Source organism: Lates calcarifer, linkage group LG19 (assembly GCF_001640805.2).
Source record: "Lates calcarifer isolate ASB-BC8 linkage group LG19, TLL_Latcal_v3, whole genome shotgun sequence".
NCBI lineage: Eukaryota > Metazoa > Chordata > Actinopteri > Centropomidae > Lates > Lates calcarifer.
In genome coordinates this window covers 13,789,670-13,813,702 of record NC_066851.1, presented here as the reverse complement: position 1 = coordinate 13,813,702, position 24,033 = coordinate 13,789,670, and the positions used below count along the sequence as shown (strand labels likewise).

General features: G+C 39.9%; 2 protein-coding genes across 4 annotated transcripts; both read right to left on the bottom strand.

The window, feature by feature from the left end:
• Nucleotides 1-751: 751 nt before the first annotated feature.
• ppp2r5ca (protein phosphatase 2, regulatory subunit B', gamma a) lies at nt 752-17,176 on the bottom strand. 3 transcript variants are annotated; one of them, XM_018663644.2, is made up of 14 exons: nt 16,980-17,176; nt 11,612-11,811; nt 9,001-9,111; nt 8,620-8,712; nt 8,397-8,527; nt 8,230-8,289; nt 7,945-8,053; nt 7,576-7,629; nt 7,215-7,385; nt 6,989-7,116; nt 6,290-6,391; nt 6,046-6,118; nt 4,944-5,060; nt 752-3,496 (listed from the first exon to the last, which is right to left on the bottom strand). In XM_018663644.2, the coding sequence occupies exons 1-14, from the start codon at nt 17,071-17,073 to the stop codon at nt 3,362-3,364; spliced, it is 1,578 nt and encodes a 525-aa protein (XP_018519160.1). In that variant the 5' UTR covers nt 17,074-17,176; the 3' UTR covers nt 752-3,361. The 3 variants fall into 3 exon arrangements, with proteins under 3 accessions (XP_018519160.1, XP_018519163.1, XP_050933975.1); XM_051078018.1 differs by having other exon boundaries at nt 3,348-3,496; nt 4,944-5,025; nt 16,980-17,175; XM_018663647.2 differs by lacking the exon at nt 4,944-5,060 and having other exon boundaries at nt 16,980-17,175.
• Nucleotides 17,177-17,179: 3 nt separating this feature from the next.
• On the bottom strand, nt 17,180-23,787 carry LOC127143640 (serine/threonine-protein phosphatase 2A 56 kDa regulatory subunit delta isoform-like). Its single transcript, XM_051078348.1, has 4 exons — nt 23,688-23,787; nt 23,527-23,592; nt 22,104-22,314; nt 17,180-17,283 (listed from the first exon to the last, which is right to left on the bottom strand). Exons 1-4 carry the CDS (start codon nt 23,712-23,714, stop codon nt 17,180-17,182), a joined length of 408 nt encoding a protein of 135 aa, XP_050934305.1. The 5' UTR covers nt 23,715-23,787.
• Nucleotides 23,788-24,033: the final 246 nt, after the last annotated feature.

Here is a 24,033-nt window from a genome sequence, read left to right as displayed (position 1 = left end):
AAATGTTTAAACTTCAAGGTACCCTTTTTAAAAACAATGACAATGCCTTTATTACATGGCATGTTCCTCTTAAACCTTTAAACAAACTCTGATGTGTAAAAGTAATCAGCTTGTTTAATATGACCATACAATGAAATGGCATTTTAATTGTTTTTAAGACAGTGCCTTGGAGGGTTTTTTAAATTTTTTATTTTGGTTGGTGTCTGCACTGACAGGGCACCTCAGACAGACTCAGTTGAGTCCAAGAAGCGCTCTTACACGACCTGTTTTTATATGTATATTGTTTGTGAGAAAGTTATTCATAGACAAATAGTATACAGTATTATAGTCTACATTATGTTTAGGGTCAATTAGGGTCTCATTAAGAAACTCATAATACTCCAATAACAGAGATCCAAATTGACTTGGGGTGTTTGGGCATGTGTGTAACAGCAGCAGTTACCTATGTAAAACCACTGTATTTAACCATGAAAGGACACATTACTTTCAGCTCTCTGAGACCCCAAACAGAGGATCATAAAATTAGGAAAAGTCATCAAGTATCAACCTGATAAAACAATGTTAAGTATGTTTTGTGAGCTGTTAAAGAGAATACATGGTCTCCCTCCTGGAGACCATGTATTCTCTTTAACAGCATGGTCTCCAGGAGGGAGACCATGTATAAAACCAGCAAATCAACTTGTTAACATACCTCACGTCTCATTTAAGATGTGTGCCCTTTCAGTTAATTAAAGCCAAAATGGATGCATGGTTGAAAATATATATTCAAATAATCTCTTTATTCATTCTATATAGTTGTACACCACTAAAGACAGTGATAGGAGCACACAACGGGCTTGGACATTTGTCAGTTATTTAGAGGAGGGAGGAAACTTTGCAGACTTTGATAAGAAAAATAAGAACATTTTCTAAATTCTTGTGTCACTGAAAGTACAGCCAGAACAGGAGAAATAAAACGGTATGTGCCAGATTGACTTCTTTCACTTGCTATTGATGTTTTATTCTGTACAGAGGGACAATTTGTACAAAATTAATCTAGATATATAACACTACATGAAACAAGGTAAATCATATATACAATATTAAATGAATCATATAGTACAGGTCACATACAAAAGGACACTTTAAGTTATCATGTTTTGGAAATAATATGTTAAAATTAAAAGATCTGCAAAGATCCTGCAGAAAGAGAACAAGCCACCAAATCATTTTTAAATCATCTCTTGTTATCATGGATGACTTGTTGTTTTCAGCACTAAAATAAACCTCTAACATCTCTGACTCAAACTCATAAAAATCCATAAAACATCTCTCCCAGCAAGCAGGACTGTTTCATAAACGCAATGACCTCAACAACAGAAATCAGCTTGGTGAATGGCATTCCTCCAGGGTAAAAGGTACATGTTTAACATGGTAGTTTTAATTTACATCTTTTTGCATTCAAGCAAATACAGTATTAATACAGTTAACAAGCCAAGTCACAATGTCAGTTTATTTTCAGCATCTGGCATTTTTGTGGCCATTTGATACCAGTCTGTTTCAGCACTGGGCATTCTGAATGGCCAGAAAAAACAGAAAGAAAGTGAGAAAGAAAAGAAAATCCAAAAACTGACGTCCACGCTACTAACCTCCAGAGACAAGACAAAGAAATACAACACGTCAAATATGAAGAAATCAAGCAGACCTCCTCAGTTTAAACAATGGTACTGACTGGAAGATATTTTCCAACCTTAAACAGCTTCTTCACTGAGAAGTATACGATATACACAACCTGCAAACCAGACAACTGAATTTAGGAATGGTAGCAACACAAACATGCTACACCTTTAATTTAAATTTAAATTGAAGGAAGTCATTTTTTGGTAGCTCTCATCAAGTCATTTCTGTGTTAAACATTAGATATAAGTATGTCATTAGCTACTAAGGTTACCAGCTCTTATATTTGATATAAATTAATTCTATTTTTAATTAATAACAAGTCTTTATAGCAAACAATACCAATATACCTTCATGCTCTTTAAGAAGAAACATAATGAGCACAGGTCCTAACGTAGCAACGGCTGCTAAAAACCATCAGTGAGCTGAGTTTTTAGATGTTAAAACACACAAACGTGTGTGACAGTACAGAACTGTGCCTCCTCTCCCATCCAACAGAAAAAAATCATCTGATTATATTTCCTTTACACAGATAATCACCCCTATTCATTTTTCAGCATATATATCACCCAACACTAACCTTGAACATCACACAGCCATGCTCTCAATCCTCCTATTTAGCATGAAGCCATTATGTGCAAAGCCCAGTATCTTGCTACTGCAACGTAGGTGGCATATACACCCAGTTTTCATTCAGGTTCATCCTCATTTACTAAACTCAAAACACAGTAAGTACCATTGTTTGAACCGTCTAGGCATCACTATGGTCTGGTTTTCAGATATTGCCAATGAATGAAAGGAAGCAAGCATATAAAAGAGCGGTATATGGCACAAAACAATAAAATGGAAAGTGTCAGATGTCCACAGGACAACTTCCCCTTTCCTCGCCATCTTTCCTGGACATTGCAAGGCTAAGGACAGGCCTCAGTTTGGTCTTAAATGTGCTAAACTAAAAAAAAAAAATTCTTTCAAACACCAGTGACCGGAAACAAAGGCAAGAGTCCCTGTTAAAGTCACAGATAAAAATATGAAACAAAACAAACGTAAAGAACACAACAGTCTTGGCACTGATAAGATGTCCGTTAGATTGAGCAAAAAAATAGAATAAAATAAAGAAAACAAACAACAGATGACAGGAAAGTCTTGTCTTTCTTTTAACCAACAGGTTCTGTTTTTGTTCCCTTTGACAGAAAAGAAAACCAAGCAGAGACCAAGAGACGATCCTTAGACAGTGAGTCAGTCAGTTCCTATGTAACCATGTCCGATCGAAGGAATGAAGGAACCAGCGTTGTGGTGTCCGAACTCTCTCAGGTTCCACATTTACAGTGAGTGCACAGGTGGGGGTGGGGGTGGGTGGAAAAAGGAAGGTGAGAGGAATCGAAGGGAAAGTAATGGGAGAACAGACTGAATGTGGCGAGGGCTTAAAGACACACAGACACACTCCCGCTCCTCTTCAAATAAAGAAAAAAACCTGAGAAAGCAGAAATCTGAGGGAGGTGGGAGATACAGGGCTTCTGCACTTGAGCAGCAGGAATGAAAGAGAACTAAGGATTCTGGGTAAACTGATGGCGGGAAGAGGGATGAGAGACCAGCATGGGTCGCCGGTGTAATTCTGGCGCTCCCCCAGGGCCCGAGAGGAAGGATGTCCATGGCTGTCGAGGGTAAAAGGGGGCAGTTGGACCAAGAGCCGGCAGGTGGCGGGGACCTAGAGCCCATCGTGGGTGGTCAACATGTCTTCAGCTCTGCGGTGGGACTCCAAGGCTTTTGTGGTGTAGATATCCTGAGGCAACTCAGATTTACGTCGCACCATGGGCCGCTCTTTCCGCTGGTCATGCTGCAACTGTCAAGACGGGGAAGCGAGGACGAGAGAAGACAGCAAGGCTTAATTATAACGTTTCATGTCATCGTCCTCTGTCAACATGTCAGACTGTTCCCTGTTCTGATCTTATCTCTGTGATGGAGCACAGCAACATCTGGAGCACAATTCAGTTACATACGTTAAAATCTAATTAACACAGGAAAACCAAGACTGACTGAGTGACAGCATAAATAAATATAAAAACATTAAATTAAAACATTAGATGTCCTACACTAAATGAATGGAGCCCCACAGTGTTCAATACTAAATAAATAAAACATAATGAGATTAATAATTATATGAATAAATATCTGAAAAACTTTACACTGTAAAATAATTCAGGAAATTATTCAAACTGATGATAATGAAATTTTATCATTGTTACTGAGTTTTAAAGGATAATACTCCCACCACACCACAAAAACTGCTCAGAAATGTCCAAAGGGCCCAAGGTGTTGACCTGGCCTCCAGACTCCCCAGATCCCAAACTGACCCAGCATCTGTGGGATGATCCAGAACAAGTCAGATCCATGGAGGCCCCATCCCGCAACCCACAGGACCCAAAGGATCTGCTGCCAACATCCCGGTGCCAGACATTACAGAAGATCTTCAGAGAACCCATGTCCAAGCCCCAACAGCTCAGAGCTGTTTTGCCAGTATCAGGGGACCTATACAATATTAGGCAGGTCCCACAGGTACTGAATCAGATTGGGATCTGGGGAGTTTAGAGCTCAGGTCACCAGCTTTGGCTCTTTGTCGTGTTCCTTGAGACATTTCTGAGCAGTTTTTCTGGTGTGGTGGGAACATTATCCTGCAGGGGGAGGCCCCTGACACTGGGGAGTGTTGTTGCAATTGAAGGGGTGTGTGCTTGGTTTGTGACAATATTTAGGTGGGTGGTACGTGACAAAGTAACATCCAAATGACTGTCAGGACCAAAGGTTCCTCAGCAGAACATTGTGTTGTAGTGAGATGATTGATATTATTTACTTAATCAACCAGTGATCATAATGTTATGGCTGATTGGTGAATAGATATTTTAGATTTTTGTAATTTATCAATGATCATTTATTTCATAAGTACTTATTTGTGTATATAATACTGAACACGTTGGGGCTCCTTACTACTTTGCTATCATGCAAAGGGAAGACACACACAAAAAAGAAAGTTCTTGATTCCAGTGTTTAGTCCAGATTTGTTTGTTCCTGCATTTTTCTGACAATTAGATTGATTAAAAAAATGAAGAAATACATAAATAAACAAACTAAAACAAAGACTATCTTTTATACACAAAATATACAGCGATAATTACTGCAGTGCAAGTAGCTTCAGTTAGAAGACTTTGCAAGCTTTGGTAATATACATATCTATCAGTATATAGAGTGATTGTAAGAGGAAAGATGAACAGAGACAGGGAGAAAGCCAGGTTTACCTGAGTCGCGCCCTCCTCAACTGTCTTTTTTAACCTCTGAACATCTTCTATCAAAGGGACATCCGTCTCCATTGCTACAGGACTATTGAGGTCAGAGGAATCAACATACATAGAGAACTATGTTGAAAAGAAAGGGAAACAAAAACAAAAAAAACACAAAAGGATGGAGAAAAGACTTTCAGTCGCATGCAAAGAAGAATGAATCAAGAGGCTCTGAATGAATTTAATTAACTAACTCTGATCTACTGCAGTTGTGAGGGTAAATATGCTTCAGCTGAGGTGTAGGAATGGAAATGATTAAAAATGTTCTCATTACTGATTTATCTGGAATTACAACAAGTGTTGATTATGAAGAAGCCACTTGTGTTTCATCGGATGTTAACACTAGAATATAAATTAATCAACTCCAAACTAAATCTTTCATGTTAATTAATGTTGTTGCACTGGTCTCTTTGATTTACAGATTCTGATTTAAAAGAGTAGTTCAACATTTTACCAGCTACATTTTTGTTTTGTTTGGACAGAGCCAGGCTAGCTGTTTCCCCCTGCTTCAAGTCTTTGTGCTAAGCTAACAGATTCATGTTTACTGTACAGACATGAGAGTCGTCATTGAACAGTCAGCAAGAAAGTGAATAAATTAATTTCTCAAAATGCTGAACTACTCCTTAAATAATGTCCAACACTGAAGTAACATTTTACTACAGTGTAATAATAAAATCAATTTTGGGGAGGGGGCAGAGAGGAATCTAAAGCAGGATTTTCAACCTGTGTATAGTTACTCTACGGATCCCGTTGTATTGCACATACCATTCACCACAACTAAGCAGATTTTTAGAGCACTCATCAAAATGTTTCCATCTTTACCAGCAGAAGAATTTTGAAAATATTAGGAACCAATAAATAGAGTCTAATCAAACCTAAAAGGGACAGGATGGAAAGGGGACTACAATTCAGCAACAAAACTGGCTTACAGGGAATACAAGACACTTATTTTTATATATATATATGTATATATATATATATATTCCTACACACACTCACACACACACTTTGGTAGTAAGGGAGGAACAGATGACTTTAAAGGATTGCATACACTGCTCACCTGTGGATTTGACTTGGCAAGGTTCTCGATCTTGATCCAAGCCTCCTCGCGTTCTTTTGACTTTGCCTTCTCTCTGTTGAATTAAAAAAAAAAAAGCACCAAACATCCTGTCATTAATCTGTTCCACTCCACTGATCAATGTGAAAGCCGGGGCTGATTGCAATTTACATGTCACTCAGGCATCGTGGTTTTAAAAAGATTAATTGAGTGGGAGAAATAGAAGTCTGTCTGCGTTGCTGCCTACTTGTTTTTCTCAGCCCTGAACTGCTGTGTGCAATCATCAAAGAGCTTCTGATTCATCTCCATGAAAAGCTTCAGAGCGTTGTAGATGAGGCCGTGGATGGTCCTGCAAACACGCACACACACACACAGTCAGTTAAGAGTAAGATCTTTACAAACACAAGTAACATTACTGTAAAGGCCAGTGTTGCCCCTCGGCATCAAATCTCAATTAATATCACAGATACTTCAGACAGTGAAGTTAAAAGGTAACATTTGACATTTGGTAAATAGCTAAAGAACGTTAAAATTACTCAAAGACAAATTTGATTTTATTCTTAATGTCAATACGCTTAAATCTAAATATTCAACTATTCTTTCCAAGTCTTGTATTGGGCAACAAAATCAGCAAACTTCACATTGTGTATAAGAGGTTGATCTGCAGTGACAGATGCAATAATAAAAGAAATTATTGGATATGTTAAGCAACTATTTAGAAACTCATTGTGATAAATACATCTGATGAAATGCTTAAATAACATGCATGACAACACAGTCTGTGTCCTAACCCCATCTATTTATAAATCTACATATACACTTGAGAGATCACTATGCAAGCTATTCTGTCGGGCGTTGTGTCAGACTGGTGTTATATTCAGTGTTAGGTGCATGCATAAGTACATTAGTATGGCCTGTGTGGAGATGTCGAACTCAAGTGTCTTACTTGTTCCAGTGGGTCTTTGAGTTGCGGTACAGAGCGGGGAACATGATCGGCAGAATCTTCGCTGCATTGTCGCTGATCAGACTCATGATGTATTCGTTGTTCCAGTAGTACAGAGCTCTCTCGGCCACCTATGGGGAAACAACACACACGACAATACCTCAATCAGGCGCCTGAGAAACTTATTCACAAAGTAATGATGGTAATATTGGGAGTGGGCATCATTTACCTGGAAGTGCGGGCTGGACACACACTTGGCCAGCTGTCTGAACAGAGGCTCCTGCACCTTCACAAACTCAGAGGGCTCGATGACGTCCAGGATCTCCTCCAGCTCATTGAGGAACATCACTTCCTTGGGACTGTGAGTCTTTGGCCAGTACTTTAGTAGAGCCATTACCACCTGTTGGGAAGGTAAAGAAAGATAATGATAATGTTGTATAAATGTCAATCTTAAAACATTTTATTTTGCAAGACAAAATCAAAAAAGGCCTGACACAAGCTTCAAAATTTTACATCAAATTTGAGCTTAAAATGAAGACATAATAAAAAATGAAAGTAAAATTAGTGTATCAATTCTTAATCTTACGTACTGGCTCAGTTAGAGTGCTGTCCTTTTCCAAAAATTGCACCACGCAGTAAGCCAGCTAAAAAACACACAAACACAAATCATTAAACTGTCAAAAGCACTTTAATTTACGCACAAACAACCTAAAAGGCAATGCGACAGGAGACATGGGACGCCTGAGGCGCATACTGGCTGGAACATGCAATACTAGTTTTCAACATAACATGCAGAATGACCTGCTGGAGGAGGAGTCTACTTAAAGCAGGTTTGGACAAGAATATTTAAATACATTTTCAAAAAAAATGTAACCTATAAATAATGTATGTGCCATATCTCTCTCTTTCTGAAAAGCTTCACACCTAACTTGAGTTTCTCACGCTTCCCACAAACGTACCTGTGGATGGTAGACACTGAGTGATTTGACTTTGTGCAGAGGCAATAAAACCTTCAACAGGAAAATTTTGTGCTCTTCTTTTAGTGGTAAGGCAAATCCATTGATTATGCTGTTAAAAAAAAAAAGGAAATTAAATGCAGTTAAGTGTCACGGTTTGTTCTTTTGTGTGATTTCATCTGTAGAGATGAAAAAGAACCATTGAATAAGATATAATAGTTGCATGAAAGCCAGAAAGACATCACAGCTGCATTTAACAAAGCTTGTGACTTTAGTTAAGGGTCATACCTTCCAAGTATTTCCAGTAGTTCAGCTATACCATTATGGTGCTCTGTCTCATAGATAAACCTGTAAGAACAAACAGGAACTATTTTTAGTGGCAGAACACATGATTCACATGTTGACCATTTAACCATGATTAAATTCCAACAGAGCAGAGGGAGAGCTGCACTGACCTATAGAAAATGTTATTGATCTGTTTTCTGATGTACGCTCTCAGCCCCAAGAACTTTCCATAGATCCTGTGGAGTGTAGTTTTGAGGAAGTCCCTCTCTCTGGGATCCTCGCTGTCAAATAGTTCTAGGAGCTGCGATGCAAGAAGAGTGTGTCACCATGCAAACTTTGTCTTGGAAATTTTTTTCTCTGTTATACAATCTTGAGAAAATATTATTTTCTTACCTGCATAACAAATTTCTGGTCAATGTATTTCTTTGCTATGTTCGGCTGAAAGTCGGGCGATTCTAAAAACCTAAGGAAAAATTCATAGACGAGCTGCAACAGAAACAAGACAAGGATGAATGCTTTGAAGGGATTCATTCATAATTAAGGTATGGTGTGCACAGACGTAATTAGGAAATGCTCTATAACAAAGTACATGATTTTCAAGCTGTTTTGTTTCTTAATTTCTGTGTGTTAATTCTTTTCTTTTTTAATATTTATAAAAGGAATAGTACAGTAAACTACTGAATCCTAATTATATGCTTCAGATGCTCCTCTAGGTTGAGAATAGCCATTTATAAACCTCTCATTGACAGCTGGTTAAATGATTAAAAGGTTAACCTGGAGGTGTGGCCACGCCGCTTCAAGTGTTGGTTCATCTTCTTCTGGATCAAACTCTGCGCCGGTAGGGTTGGACGACGGAGGCAATGTTCTGAACATATTCACTGCAAACTGGAGGAAGAGAAATGAAAACGATACCCTGAATGTTTATTCCCCCCGGACATTACGCTATTTCTGTCAACTTCCTTTTGTTTTAGTAACCCGGAGCCGTAGTTCATGCTTCCATACCAAGTATCTATTTAAGTTTGAAAAAAATACTTAAGATAGGATAAGTTACAAAAGATTGTTTTGTTGTCTCATTTAAAAAAAACAGTACAGCTCAATCTGAACTTCCTGTCAGAAGTTCCCCACTTGTGAATAATTGTTTACCGTCATGACATATGGTTAAACCAACAGTGAAACCACATCAGAGGACCACTTCTTGAATTTGGTGATCGCTTTCAAATACGCAGATTTTTGAACTCTTTTCATAAATCCTCTTGAGTTTCACTCTGCTTTGCTTGAACAATGCGCTGCTTTAAAAGAATCCATGCCAATAAAGCAATAGCAAAATCTCTGTTACCAAGATGTACAGCGCAGCCTCCTTTGGGACAAGTCTCTGCACAGTCTGAAGCACACACAGTCGAGTCAGTTTTGTTTATATGGCGCTAAATCAAACCATAAGTTATCTCAGGGCACTTTTCATATAGAGCGAGCCCAGACTGCACTCTTGACATTGTTATTGGATTCAGTTCAGTGCCAGAGGCCGTCATATAGTAGATACACTTGCTTGTGGGAACTTTGCTTAAAGGTGGATTATAAAATGCTGGCATCATATGAGGAGTACAACTAATTTATTCAGCTCCTGGCACTTGTGTTAAATAATTAGAAACACGTCTTAGTGCCAGATTTCACATCTTCGTTTTTCAATTTTCTGGCAATTCTTGACTTGATACTGTCAGCAAGGAAACAAAAATAAAGCATAAAGTGAATTTTTATTTGAAAACTTCAATGCCAAAGTTTAGAATAAATTTAACGAAATTTTAGTCATGCTTCTAAATATCTATCAGCCGTCCCATCTTAGGTATTCTAAAATTATTTTTCTTTTTAAGCTAATATTAACTTTCCAACTGGCCTCCAAGGGTTTGGCCCACAATAATCCAAGTGTGTTGTGTTTCTGGTCTCTCGCAGTGTCAACTGACTCCCCTGTGGGCTGCTGTTCCCTGCCAGGCAGATCATGGGACACTGCAGGTGGCCTACTAAAAACACAGGGAGCCTTGTTTTGAAAAGACAAGCTACAAGGTAGATAGACTGTCCAGGCTGTGTTGCACTTCAACCCAGAACAGGCTGGTGGAGATGACTGCGCATTAACTCCACGATAGAAACTGTAAATGGAAAGGTCATAACCGTGATTATAGGAATTCTGCCGTTGGCTTTGAAGATGAAAAGATAATAGCGGTGAGGGAGGAGAATATTTCTGAGACTTCATCATGTTTATAGCGCCATTTCTGTATCTCTGCACAGTAAAGACTGTGATGAAATACTAAGCGGGACATCTGTCACCGTGGTAATCTTGTTTTGCTTGAATTTTCTTTTGGTTAAGTTTTTGTTGCTGTAAATCAAAGTAAAAGCAATTCTTCCATTAGTTCCAGACAAGCCACTGTAGCTTCTGCTGAGAGAATTAAATGATTCGCTCTCCTTGCGACAGGGGAAAGTCCTTTGCTGGAAAGACCCTTTTATAATGCAAAAGTTTTCATGTACAGAGTGTAGGCTGAATCAATTGGCAATGCGGAGTAGGAAAAGAATATAACACATCTAGACATGAAAATATGCAGATTATTTCACCCTAAAATGACTTAAGAAGTTCCCCAGTGGCTTTAACCTACTTCATTCTTTTAAAAAAAGATTAATGCAGATTAATGGCAACAGCAGACTTTCTTATTCACCAACTAGTTCAATAAACATGAGGGCATCACTAACCTGAAGTCAGTGCCTCAGAAAACAAAAACTCCTGTTCAAGTTGAGGGCTGCAACTAATGATCATTTTCATCATTGACTGATCTGATTATTTTCCCCTATTTCCCAAAGCCCAAGGCAAAATCTTAACCACTTAATTTTTTTTTTTACAGCCATCAGTCCTAAACTTAAAGATATTCATCTTATAATTAACTTTTATGACAAAGACAAACCCTCAAATTTGAGAAGCTAGGTTCAGCAAATCTTTGGCTTTTTTGTTTGGAAAAGAATGACTGAAAACTATCAGCAGATTGTAAAAAAATAGGTGCCATCCAGCTAATCGATTTCAGCTCTAGTTTTATCCCTTTAACCCGCTTCCCCCTCAAAAATAATATGGATGGCAATAGCGAGCTTACTTATTGAACAACTTGTTTCAAACAAAGGTGACTGAATAGATGAAAGAAAGCCCTGAGAAGAAAAGGCCCCATCAAAACTTGATTGCTAACACCAGCTGGGACACAATCCCACTGTTCAATCTGAAAAATCTACTTTTTCTTCTTTATCCTCCAACCAGCTGGTTGGAGGATAAAACGCAGCTACAACCTGCCCCTATTCTCAACCCAGGTTTCACCCTCATCTTCAGCTTTCCACTTAACCCTCCCCTGGCTCTACTGACCATGTGCACCACCTCCGGGTAGATGGGCTCTGTGATGACATTCCTGTTGTGGGTGATGTACTCCACCATTTCGCTCAGCGCCGCCCGCTTCACTTCCTTCCATTTCAGGTCGCTCAGCGGGTCAGACAGGAAGTCGAAAAGAACGCAGCACTGTCGTAGCTTCTGGATGAAGAGCTTCTCCTGCTCCGCGGGGGCCACATCTAAAGAAAGACAAAAAAGGTGAGGAGGGTGAAAGAAAAAAAAGAAAAAAAGAAAATGGAGTCCAGGGATAACTCAAAGCAGAAAGTTGAAGGCATTACAAGACTACACAGTGGTGATGAAATAATGTATTTGAGAGTATTTGAGAATGGAGCCATGTTCAAAGAGTAAGGGGTCACAGGAGAAAGGGGGGCCGATCATGGCTGACAGTTAAAGCAGATAGAGAAAGAAACAGGAGGTAGCAAGAGAGTGATGTAGACTGGCAAATGAGTCATGAAGACTAAAGTGCACTGAGAGAAAGGCTGAGATGGTTAGAGCCCAGGGGGAGGATAACGACAGAGCAGAGAGGAGGAGAAAACACAGGACGCAGAGAGGGAATGGAGGATGAAGGATTTGGGAACTAGGTGAACGGTCACAGTCTAACCATTTGACACACACATACACGCTGAGAAAAAAAAAGATGTGTTTATAAAGAGAACCTAGCTATTTAAGTCTGTCGTTATATTTGTCCGTGGTGGTTTGAGAACTTCCCTTTTCAATTCATTTCCACTCGAGCACTCAAGAGTGCAGGACTCAAAACAAACAGTGTCTGCCGGTTGACACTTCACAACATGACAACACAAAGAGGAAACAGCCATTTCTGAATTCCTACCTGCTCATGTGGTGCAGTAATAACACATAGAGACACCGTAATTATGTAGTTATGTGACACAACTTTGATGTAGCTAGTCTCTCTTTCTCTCTTATGATGTTTGGTGTTAGCTTTGCCTGTCACAATTGAGAAAACGTCAGACCTGTCCCTCAACGACACAAACAAATCGCTGGTGCAGTTAATGTAATTTAGGATGTGGACAACGAAAGCAAACAACGCTGTGACTTTATTTGAGTGGCTTTACATGATGCTACAAAGTGTTTAAAACATCGGTCTTTTCTGGGAGAAAAAGACTCCAGTGCCACCTTTCGCAATGTAGTTCTTTCTGCATGCAGGCTTGTGGATGTGTAAGATGCAAATAAAGCTTTATTGTCCATTGTTAGAATTACACTTCACAATAACCCCTACTTCCCCTTATAGATTAGATACTCCTCAATAAAAGAACGGACGTGTTTTCAAAAGATAACTATCACAAATGCTGTAGTGAAACTTTTGATAACCTCTGGGCAGAGGAGGATCCCCTGCCCTCACTGAATCTGATTCTGCATTAGCCCAGCTGCATCTGTAATAAAATAGGCAAATTAATAATGTCACAGTATTCCTTCACAGAACACAGGTGTGGGTTAATGTAACTGACAGAGGCAGCTGCATGCGACACAGATAGTAGGTCTGTCAGATCAAGGTGCTGTCACTTGGTTGCTAGAGTTTGAACGTGGTTAGTTTGCTCGACTCCTGTTTATGCTTTCGTTCTTGTCTCCCCAGGTGAGGCATGTTCTGTATTTGACAGGAGATGAGGCTTTGGTTTTTTTAACAATCACTGCCTACACCTACACACACTCAGTATATGACACCTACGTTGGCTTTACACTGACATATTTCTGCAACCAGAAGTGCTTCTTACTAATCACCATTCTCTGAAATTCAGCTCTACATAAAGAAGTTACACATGGTTACCCACAGTTACATTGACCTTGCATGAACACCATACACAGTGCAGCATATCCACCATCTATGGTGCTAACCCTTGACAAATCATTCGCATGCAGTAAAAACTGTGCTTCCTATACCCTATAATTACTAATCAGTAAAGGGTGTGGCATTAACAATGGGCTTGTGCTGAGGCTCTAAGTCTGTCTTCACATGAAGAGGATGTTGATGCCATGGCTGAGCCAAACTAGATCAGATATATACATGGCATATACGTCAAAGGAAGAAAAAAAAGATAAATCCCATTCGTCTTCCATGACTGTACAGTAACCTGTGGGCAGAATGCTTCCAATTACTGAGATAAGCAAATTATGTTGGGAGACAAATTATGATTTATGAATTTGGCAGAGGGTTCAAATGAAGAAAAGGCATATATAATAACCAGCTGATAATGGCAAATGGAGCACTGCAAACATTCCATATGACGCCAGAAACGTACAAAACCATACTATTCTTTATCTACTCTTGTTTTAGGTTGCTGCCTTCCATCTTGTTTTAATTAGATTGAAAGTAATGAGCAAATAAACAAACTGGCATGAAAATCTGCCAATTCAGTCGTGCAGGTGTGCAATAAGAAGGAAAACATTGCTGGAGAAACTTGGTACAGTCATTTGGAGGGAAATAATAGGCAGCTAAACCTATTTGCTCATGGCCTAATTTCAGTGAACGTGCTCAAAGAGTGACAAAAGGCCATAGCACAGAATAGAAGAGGCCACACACACAGAGGTGCTTGACATTCTTGCAAATAGGCAGATTCTAGGTAAGAAGAGATATATCCTATTCAGACATAATGGAGACTTGGCTCGGACATGGGTGCCCTGGGTGCGCCGCACGCACACACACGCGCACACACACACACACCACGCTTCTGCAGTGTCAGTTTCAAGTCGGCCAATCTATCTTGATGACAGTGAGAGGTTGGGAATTCCGAAGGAGAGAGGGTAAGTGTGTGAGTTGCCATTATCGGCCATTTCCATAAAGATTTGACGGCCAACGGGGCTGTCAGTGTCACAACAGGAAAACACTATGAGTGCCAGTCCATGATTAAAAACAAATAAGGAAAGAGTGAGGTTCTTCCAAGACATTTATCATTATTGATCATCATTATTATCATCAAAGAATTGCTTTCCAAAGTTTCAGAATGAGGTTTTAACATCAACAACAATAAGAAGCAGCAACAAGCAAGGATTAAACTAGTGCTTAATTGATTGTTATGTTTTAGTGCGCCATCTGACATGAGATTTGTGTTGTAACATTTTGTAGTTTGCGCTGGTTGCACTGGGACGTGAAGCTGGACAGGAATGCGTTACCATGCCTTGCACCCCTGACCGTGTCAGACTTGCGTTGCTCCTATTACATAAGTCTGTCTGCCTGTGTTATAAAGTTTCTGTACACTCCTAAAATACCCAGTGGGTTGTTGTGTAACAGATAAAGGCCCAGTGTTGTGATCCCAAAACTGATGTTAACCACAATGTGACTTCTATTAATGTAACTAACAGAAGCCTTAAGAGGAGAACAAGCACGCGCATGCACACACACGAGTGTTGTATCTTGTAGAGAACAGAGAAACATTTATTTTAATTTGCCCCTGTTCAAAACTAAGATAATAAATAGCTGGAGTCACATTGGAACAACGGTCTCTACTTTTCTTTGTAAATAGGTCAAATGAACAGCTGCTAGTCTGCAGTTGGAACTAGTTTGGCAGTCTGCTTTATCGACAGCATGTTATGATCAATGTAAACATTGACTGATTACTATTTATAGATATGTAGAGGGACCTAGTGTTACAGTTGTGGAGGCATATGAGCAACTAGAATGGCCACATTAATTCATTTAAACAGTTTGGGCTGCATTGTAAGCAACAACCTGAGGATGCATCCAGCAGTGAGTATACCCTGTGTAGTACAGTATGCATCATTGCCACACTTGAGACACGTTCATAGCTGCAATTTGGAGGCTCCCTTGTGACTAATAGAGGCGAGAAGTGCTTCGCGGTGCTTGCTATTAAAACGAAGTCTTGCATCTCAAAGAAAAAGACGGTCTCCCGAAATTCCTGAACACAAAGATGACTCTGAATATGGACATGAAAGCACCCATAAGGAAATGTTGGGATGTGGAACCTGATTCAGAGGTGGTCGGGGAATCATGTGTCAAAATAAGTTGTGTAAATGCAAATCCATTCCTAACAACACTGAGGAGCCACCTAGTAATATTCGTAGTGTGTTTGAAGACCTAGAAAATATCCCAGATGAAGTTCATTTGCTTGAATTAAACAAACATGGATGATGGTTTGGGGTGAGACACCACAATCCTTCACACATCCATGTACATTTTTTTGTTTGGTAGTAGTTTTAGTTTTCCCATGTAAACACACAAATGTGAGAAGCAAAGTAAAAAAACTGCTCACTCAAACATTAAATTCAGACACAATTGTTACACTCACATTAAAATGTGAGTTACAAACTGCAGTCTGGAGTCAATCTGAAAAGATCTGGATGTAGGACAGCTGGTCTGAACAGGGTTCTAAAGACATACAATGAGAGGAAACAGGCAGAGAGTCTGATTGTTCCCCAACACTGGGTTGTCATTCAAGGCAGTCGCCTCTCTGGCTCAATAGAGTGTAATCAATAATTGCCTGAGGCTTCATCTAACGCTGGGCTGCACCCGAATACAGTGGTAACAGGCTGGGCCTTTCAAACATGACTGAGTGCATTGTACACATATTAAGAGGCAGAGCCCAGTGTTGAAATCCTAAAACATTATTGCTCTGATTGCTGGGTCATATTGACAGCCGTGCTTTTGTTGACAGAGATCTGCACTTAAGAGGCACATTCAGATTTCATTTCTTGTGTGTTGTCTTTAAGAAAAATGTCTGGAAGGTGCCCTAAGCATGTCGCTCACCGGAGGGCAACAAGGGAAAAGGGTGGGGAGATGGAGATGGGGGGCTGCTGCTGCCTGCTGCAGAGCAGTGGCTGTCTACAGCCTACACACTATGACCAATTTGTGCCCAGATGAACTGGAGTGTGACAAAAACGCTGGGCCGGGTAGAGCAGCTGAGAGGGAGGTGAGGAAGGACAGGCAATATTTGATTCCACTTTCGCTTTACTTTACGGGGCTACCATTAATAACTGCACACATAACTACAGAAACACACAATTACAATCAAACACATGAAAAACTAAGGAGAAGACCCTTCCCTAGGCTATGACCTCACTTCCTTTGACATCACTGGCTTGGCGGGGGGATGGGCAGTGAGCGCAGCTAGCTAGTAAAACCAGATTTTTTTATGTAGCTCCCGTGTCTCACAGCTATGCACACAAGCCTCGCAAACAACCGTTGCCCTCGTTCCTTTTCAAAATACAACAAAGCTGTTTTCCGAAACACAGAAACAACGATGTTATCTCAAACGTTTGAATGCTGACTAACCAGACAGTAACCAGTGGAGAGGAACAGGAGCACAGCAACACACAGCTCTCTCTCTCTCCTTAATTCCCTAGGACAATACAGGAAGAATAATTTGTCCTTACGTACCTCTGAAGTGCATAAGAGCCACCGGCTGAAAAGGCCCATTGGAATTAGGTGCATCCACAACCATCCTGTCTCCAGATTTATTGCATGTCAACATCTAAACCTCAACCAGGAAGGCGATCCACTCAGGGCGAGAGGCCAGCCTCCATTTTAGCACAAAAGCAGATCAGAAAATGAAGCTCTCTGCTGCTGGAGGGAACTGGCTAGTTAGTGATGTAAGCAGTGAAGGAGGCGCCTGATTGGCCGAGCTCCGGCTGCTCTGGAGCAATGAAGGCGAAGGCTGTTGGCGGAGAAGGACGGTGATTGGCTGAGACGATCACACAGAGGGCGGGATATACATTGGAATTTTTTTTTTTGCTCCAGCTCCTCCTCCCCACTCACTGGTCTCTGGTGAGGCTCTGCAAGGCAGACCCTGCTACAGATCTTAGATCAGATTGACTTAAGTCCTTTCCACAGTTTAACCATTAGCTGGGCTTTCAGCATAATCTGACTTAGGATAAGCATTTGGAAATAACTTACTTTGAGAGTGCTTAGAGAGAGAGAGAGAGAGAGAGAGAGAGAGAGAGAGAGAGAGAGAGAGAGAGAGACCCCAGCTGAATCTTCAAAGTCTCTCATTGTTTCCTCCTGTCATCTCTGCTTGGTTCTTTATCAAAGGGAGGAGGGGGAGAGGGTCAGAGGGGGCCTCGAATCTTTGGATTCAATGAGGAACATAAGGAGATGAGAAGAAACCACATGAGGGGCCGTGGACAGGACTATTGGGTACTTGGTGGTCTCCAGCAAGTAAAGCTAAAGAAATTCAGAGGAAGCTGTGGCGTGTTTATTACTACACTAGATGAAAGACCATGTCAATCTTTAGTGGAGTGTAATGCTGAATATGAATAATAACTTGAAATCAAAAACATGATTAGATCCCCTCCTGTCAGACAGTTTAAAAGGGCACATAATATTTGGTTGCACGCTTTGTTTTCCTCAATAAGGACAAAATGAAACTACAATCAACCTCATTCTGCGGCTCCACATAATGTATTTTGCGAGAGGATTCTATGAGTCACACACTATTCGGGGCAAAGGCAGAATTTGCTGCATTATGTTATTCTGAGTGACGTACACGTGCTTAGCAAAATTAGCTGTAAACAGGAAATGAAAGCGGGAGGATAGAATATTAAACACACCGGCACACAACGCAGGAAACTGCTGCAGCTCCACACAGCATTCACAGCCTGTCTGAAAGTTTGTCTGGTGATTCGAACTCTTTGTTTTTGAAGAAAAATTAACAATTAGGTGTCACACAAGACAAAAGTAAGCTTACACTTTAAATTATATAGGTTATGTATATTTAGACTGACATTTTAGTGAATATTCAGTTCGGAAATCGGCACCCCTAACATGAGTCCAACACTCCAAGGCGACAAATGAATAATCAGCATTTCATCTTTACATAATGAGGCAGCTTCACCTCGTTTCATGTGATTTATCAGAGGACACGCTGAGCGAAGCCACACTCACATCACAAGGCCGACCAGAGTTTTCATAACCGTAGGACTCACCACACCATTTTCACAGTTCTTTCTCAGCCTTTTAATAACAAAGGGACTGTGCTGCCTTCCAGCAATGGACACAGTCAGACAATTCATTAAAATTTAATTAAGAGTCCGACAAAGAGGATGTGATGTACAGTATGTCACATTACAGTTGTCCTGCATCTGAAATTACCAATCAACAGACACCACAGCCTGGTGAATTGCCTGCTTAATTAATTAAAACAAATATCCAGGTGTACAATTTAAAAAAAATATATGACCCAAAAATATATCTGAATTATTTTGACAGGTAAAATTTCCTGCCAGGTAATTTTTGCCTTGGCGGGTGTAGCAGTAGAGAAGTGGGAGAGGAGAGGAAGCCCAAGTGTATCAGTAAAAGCAGTTCTCACTCTCGGCCGTTACATTCCACAGCCATAACAACAGGCGCTGGTATTTGCAGAAAGCTGCCACTTACTTCCTACTAGCAGGACAGGCTTGGAAAAAAATTTCTACATATTCTTTTTATTGTTACTAAATCCCATGAAAAGACCAAAACCAACAACAAACAGATTCTTCTACCAACTATTATATTATTATAGAGGATGACAAAATAGACCATTCCTCTTATATACAGTCGGTCCTGCAGACTTTGTGGTCATTTTGCGTCTCTCTATAATTGTTCTGTGTCCCTGTGTGGTCATTTTGCAACACTTCGACTTTGTTTTGAGTCCCTTTGCAGTTGTTTTAGCTTTGTTTGTGATCATTTTGCTTCCTTCTTTGTGACTTTCAAACAAGAAATACTAGCAGTCACTTCACACAGAGACTCTAGCCCTGAGGCCCCCTGACCTCTCAAGCCTCTGGGCCTATTGAGCCTTTCTTAAAAAATAAAACTGAATACATTTAGCTGGCTTTTAAAGTTTCACATCTTCAATAGTAATTAATGGGCTTCGGGTTGAGTGCTACAGACATACTATATCAAATAACAACAGCTTTAATCTTTAAATAAAGTCTACCTGAAACAGAAGGGACAGACATTATATTATAATACAGTGAAACATTTTTAAAGTTGACATTACAAGTTGAAGATACTGCACCTCTTTCTTTTTCAACCAGAAGATGGCAGCACAGGCACTGACGTCTGCAGGAGCCTTCTGTAACACAAGCTCATCACTAAATGTTTCACTACCATTTGGAACAAACTAACTGTCTACTCTTCCTCATCAGACATGCAGTGTGGGTTCTACTGTCAAAATTCTGCCCACACAAGTGACCTACCAATGAGATTCTGTGGTCACTTGTGATTTAAGACAAAAAATGAGCTAAAATATTTTATGTTCTTTCCCTTTTCAAAATATTTGTGATGTTTCATCTGATACTGTCACACAGACCCATGTTTCCCCTGCATCTCTCTCTCCAACTCTCTCTCTCTCTCTCTCTCTCTCTCTCTCACACACACACACACACACACACACATACAGAGAGCACAAAAAATAACAATAAAAAATAAGCTTGTGGCACTGAACGGCCATTTTGAGACATCTGCATAAAAATGCATTCTCTTGCAGCCACAAACAAACTCCATTTACAAATATTGCCCTGACCTCTCTTGTATTCTCTCTGTACACTGATTCTGGTCAGTGAAATGTGATATTTCAGCATTTTTTTTCTGCAATTATACTTTGTACATGTACATCCAAGTGTCCAGAACCACCATATGTGGTGAAGTTAGACCAACAGACAAATTAAGCTCCCTTAAACACATCTTTTATATTTATAGAAATCAGTAGTGACAGACATTTCACTAAAAAGTAGAGTCAATAAATCATTTTATAATGAGCAATAACTTCAGTATCACTTTTATTACATAATAAACAAATGCCTTCCTCTGCAATGAGACCATTAAAGCTACCTATTTCTATAACTAAGGCTACAGCAACTTAATATAACTGTAAAGTCAATGTTTGTAATAGTGCAAATATTTCACTATAATCTGTTTTTAAAAATAATGAATCATACAAAATAAAGATTTCTCTACTCCGGGGGTGTCCACGCTGTTAAAGATCTTTCCGGTGAACGATTATTTTTGTCATTGATTAGTCTGCCAATTATTTTTTCCAGTAGCCAATTAATTGCTTGGTCTATAAAATGTCAGCAAATAATGAAAATCAGCCATTACAGGAGAGGCTGGAGCCAGCTGATATTTGGCATTTTTGGTTGAAAAAAATATTTTTGAACAATTAGTCAGTTATTAAAATAGATGCTGGTTAATTTTCTGTCTGACTACAAATTGATTAATCACCTAAGCTTTTCAGGTTGAGTTCAAATATGTCAAAGGTTTATGTCTTAAGTGTTAGTGTTTTAAAAAATAGATTAGAGAGAAACTCAGAGCACCACACTACATACAATTACAACTCATCCATTGTAAGTGGGTGACTAAGCAAGTCGTTATCTTCACTGCATCTGACCTCTAACTGTAGCTTCTGAAATCACAGAGCACTCCACAAACTATCAGGAGTGTAATTTGTGATCACATTCAAGGCTCTGCCTGTTCACACATGTTGTAGGAGATGATTTTTTTTATCCCTCTACACTTCCTTTCCCCTCAGCTTCTTCTCGAAACATCCAAAGAAATAAAACTATAAAACACATTTTTAAATTACACCAGTAGAAAATAAAAAATTGTGACACACTGTGTCCCACGTCCCCATCAAACCTGCAAATCCCCTGAGCTGTACACCTCTATTGTTTCTAGAGTGTGTCAGCCAGCTCATCCAGGTAGGAGAACAAAGCATAGCCGGGTATAGTTTACAGGAAACCACTTAGGCCGGATCCTGTCTGTAATTCTGTGTGTAAACAAAGAAGCCATGAAAGATTGATGTAAATGTTCAAACCTCAACCTCACTGTCAGCATCAGTGTGATACATACTAATAGAGTCAATCAATACAGTGAGTTAAAGCAGTGACAGTGGAGTCAGCTTGCTTTGCTATGATTATTAATTGTTACAAAAACAACTTTAAAACAAGTCCAAATCTCCCATCATATCAGTTTTTCACAGGTTGTATTATTTAAAATTGGGAAAATGCTGTGAGCTTATGCTAGACTGCAGTTGCAGTTGCAAGTGTTTATAGGACTCTGAGATGCCTCCTGCTCCAAATCGGGGTTTACAGTTTATGTTTGATTTGGGCTTATGTTTTGAGTTATTATTGGATGGCCCAGATTCTGCTGTCTTCTCCCGGTCTCCTATCCATGCAGTCTGAGTCAGAGTTATCTTACATGAGCGAGCCCTCCAGGGGTAATATCTGTTTCCTCCAGGTACAGCTGGAGATGCAGCTGATTGCACATCATTTGCATTACAGATAAAGTTGTTGGGCAGTCTGCTTAGCTATAAATTATGTAGTGAGTAAAGACCTCAAGGTTAATAAGGCGGTTATGCGGATCCACCAAGGCTATGAATTGTTAATATGATTCCCTTCATCCATATAGGCCAAACATGCAATCTTGGATAATAGTCATCTAGCATTTTCCAGAAGAAAAGTAAAAGCTTATCTATGCATATGAATCATTACAGGAGGGGGGAAATACAGAGGAGAAGCATTTGAAGAAAACATGGAGAAAAGAGTGATAGCTGTTTATAGAGATACAGTGTATATACTGAAGAAGGCATACCTGCTAGTGCAGGTAGTTTGTGTAGCTCTCTGTTAGCACTGAGGGGGAAAGAGGAAGTGCTGAATCTCTTCTCCTTCTTCACGGCCGAGTGTGACCCCGGCTGCTTTACCCTCATCAGCTGAGTTGCAGGAGGCACTTTCTTATTGGAGCCCTGCAGAAACAAGAGTTGCAGAGGAAAGGCTCCCGTTACTGGAGCAGGGTAGGGGAAGGTAGTTCCTGCCCCAAAGGAAATGACACGGGAATCGTTTTACTCAAGTGTCACTGTGGAGAGGAGAGAGGAGTGGAGAGGAGAGGAAAGGAGACAAGAGGAGATGGGATGAGAGGACAGCAGATGAGAAGAGAGGAGAAGGGGTGAGGGTGTTGTGGTTAAGGGTCAAGTTGCCATCCGAATCAGATCAGGTGATTCTCAGCGAAGCAACCTGATCATGGCCTGGTGGTGTACTGTATTGCATCTGTTGACAGAGTTTGTGATGGACCTCAGCGGACAGAATAATTGAGCACAGATGGGAGCTGATAAAGCCATCAATGGGAACAAACAGCAGGTCCAACAGTCAATCAATCAGGTCTCTTCCAATCTCAATGCACTACACTCAGCATCAATGATGTACGTCAGAAATGATAAGGACAAAAATAGCCACCACAATGCCCGATACTATACTCAGGGGCCAAACAAGGCACGATGGGGAGAGCTAGGGATCGAATGCAAGTTATTTTCAGAGAAAATAAAGTCATAAGATCATGCCGTGATGTCACATGAGAAACTGTATTTCGTGAGAACAAAAGGTCATTAAATCTAAAAACAAACTGATGATTGGTGAGTTTCAGAGGAACTCATCAATACTTGGCCATAGAGATCATGTGTAAAAGCAATAGTTACAACCAAAGTAGTGAAAAGAATTTAGAGAATGAATGCAAATATATGTGATATCTTTGCATGTGCAAGTTATATTTAACATTTATGTGTGTTTGAGATATAATCAGTCAGTTTTTAACATTACAGTGAAGCTTTTGAGTAGAATTTAACCACTGTCTACCTCAAGGCAGAAAGATGTCTCCAGTAAACCTCTTGTCCTCAGGTTATTAAGACTGTTTGCTCATTATGACACCAAATACAAACCAAAAAGGACAAAATAAGCAAATTTTCTAAAATGTACAATTGCAAAAAAGAGCCTGTGCCCTATTACACATCTCTGTATCATTCCTATAACAACAAATATTACTAAATACTTTTAAAAAACTCTCCCTTTAAAGTTTACACTGACTTCACTTTGAGATATATACTTTCTTACATGTGTTTTACATTTATTATTATTTATAATGTATGCAACTCTCTCTGGACAGTGAAAACTTCTCAAACACTTACTTCTTGGTCAACTGCAGGCCCATTTTTACTTCCAGATTTTTTAGATCTTCCAGATTTGGATGATTCCTAAACAATGAAATGAAGTCAATAAATTAATGAGAAAATAAGATTATAATACAACAGTATTTATTAAAGAAGACTTCCATCAAAATCAATTTTACCTTGTCTTTTTTGCTCTTGTGAGGCATATTGAGATGGGAATCCCCAGTGTCAGCAGGTCGCGGTTAGGCTGTGGTCACACACTGACGGCAGATGGCTGGTTAACACGTCTGACTCTACACTTCTGATGTGGCTTTCACGACTGACCATCCGAACACCATGTGACTGTGCCACAACAAAGTGTCATCCGATTTCCGCGGTGGCCTCGTACCACAACTCGCACCTTTCTGAAAAGATATAGCTCATAACTGAATTCAAGAAATAATACCGTTTATATTCGCTGTCAACGTCCAACTTTACTGCTGCCGTGGCTGCACTTTCTGGTAACTCGCTGTATCCTCCAGCCTT

Bases quoted from the DNA above. Each gene is read 5' to 3' on its own strand.
- ppp2r5ca (XM_018663644.2), bottom strand. From the start codon at position 17,073: ATGTTGACATGCAATAAATCTGGAGACAGGATGGTTGTGGATGCACCT. The intron at 11,812-16,979 runs GTACGTAAGGAC...GTCTTTCTTTAG, and splicing joins GGCTCTTATGCACTTCAGAG to ATGTGGCCCCCGCGGAGCAG. The intron at 7,117-7,214 runs GTAAATGATGCC...GTTTCCCCATAG, and splicing joins TGTCCAGCCCGCACTTCCAG to GTGGCCGAGAGAGCTCTGTA.
- LOC127143640 (XM_051078348.1), bottom strand. From the start codon at position 23,714: ATGCCTCACAAGAGCAAAAAAGACAAG. The intron at 23,593-23,687 runs GTAAAATTGATT...TTCATTGTTTAG, and splicing joins ACAAGAGCAAAAAAGACAAG to GAATCATCCAAATCTGGAAG. The intron at 17,284-22,103 runs GTTTTCTTCAAA...TGATCGTCTCAG, and splicing joins GCTATCACTCTTTTCTCCAT to CCAATCACCGTCCTTCTCCG.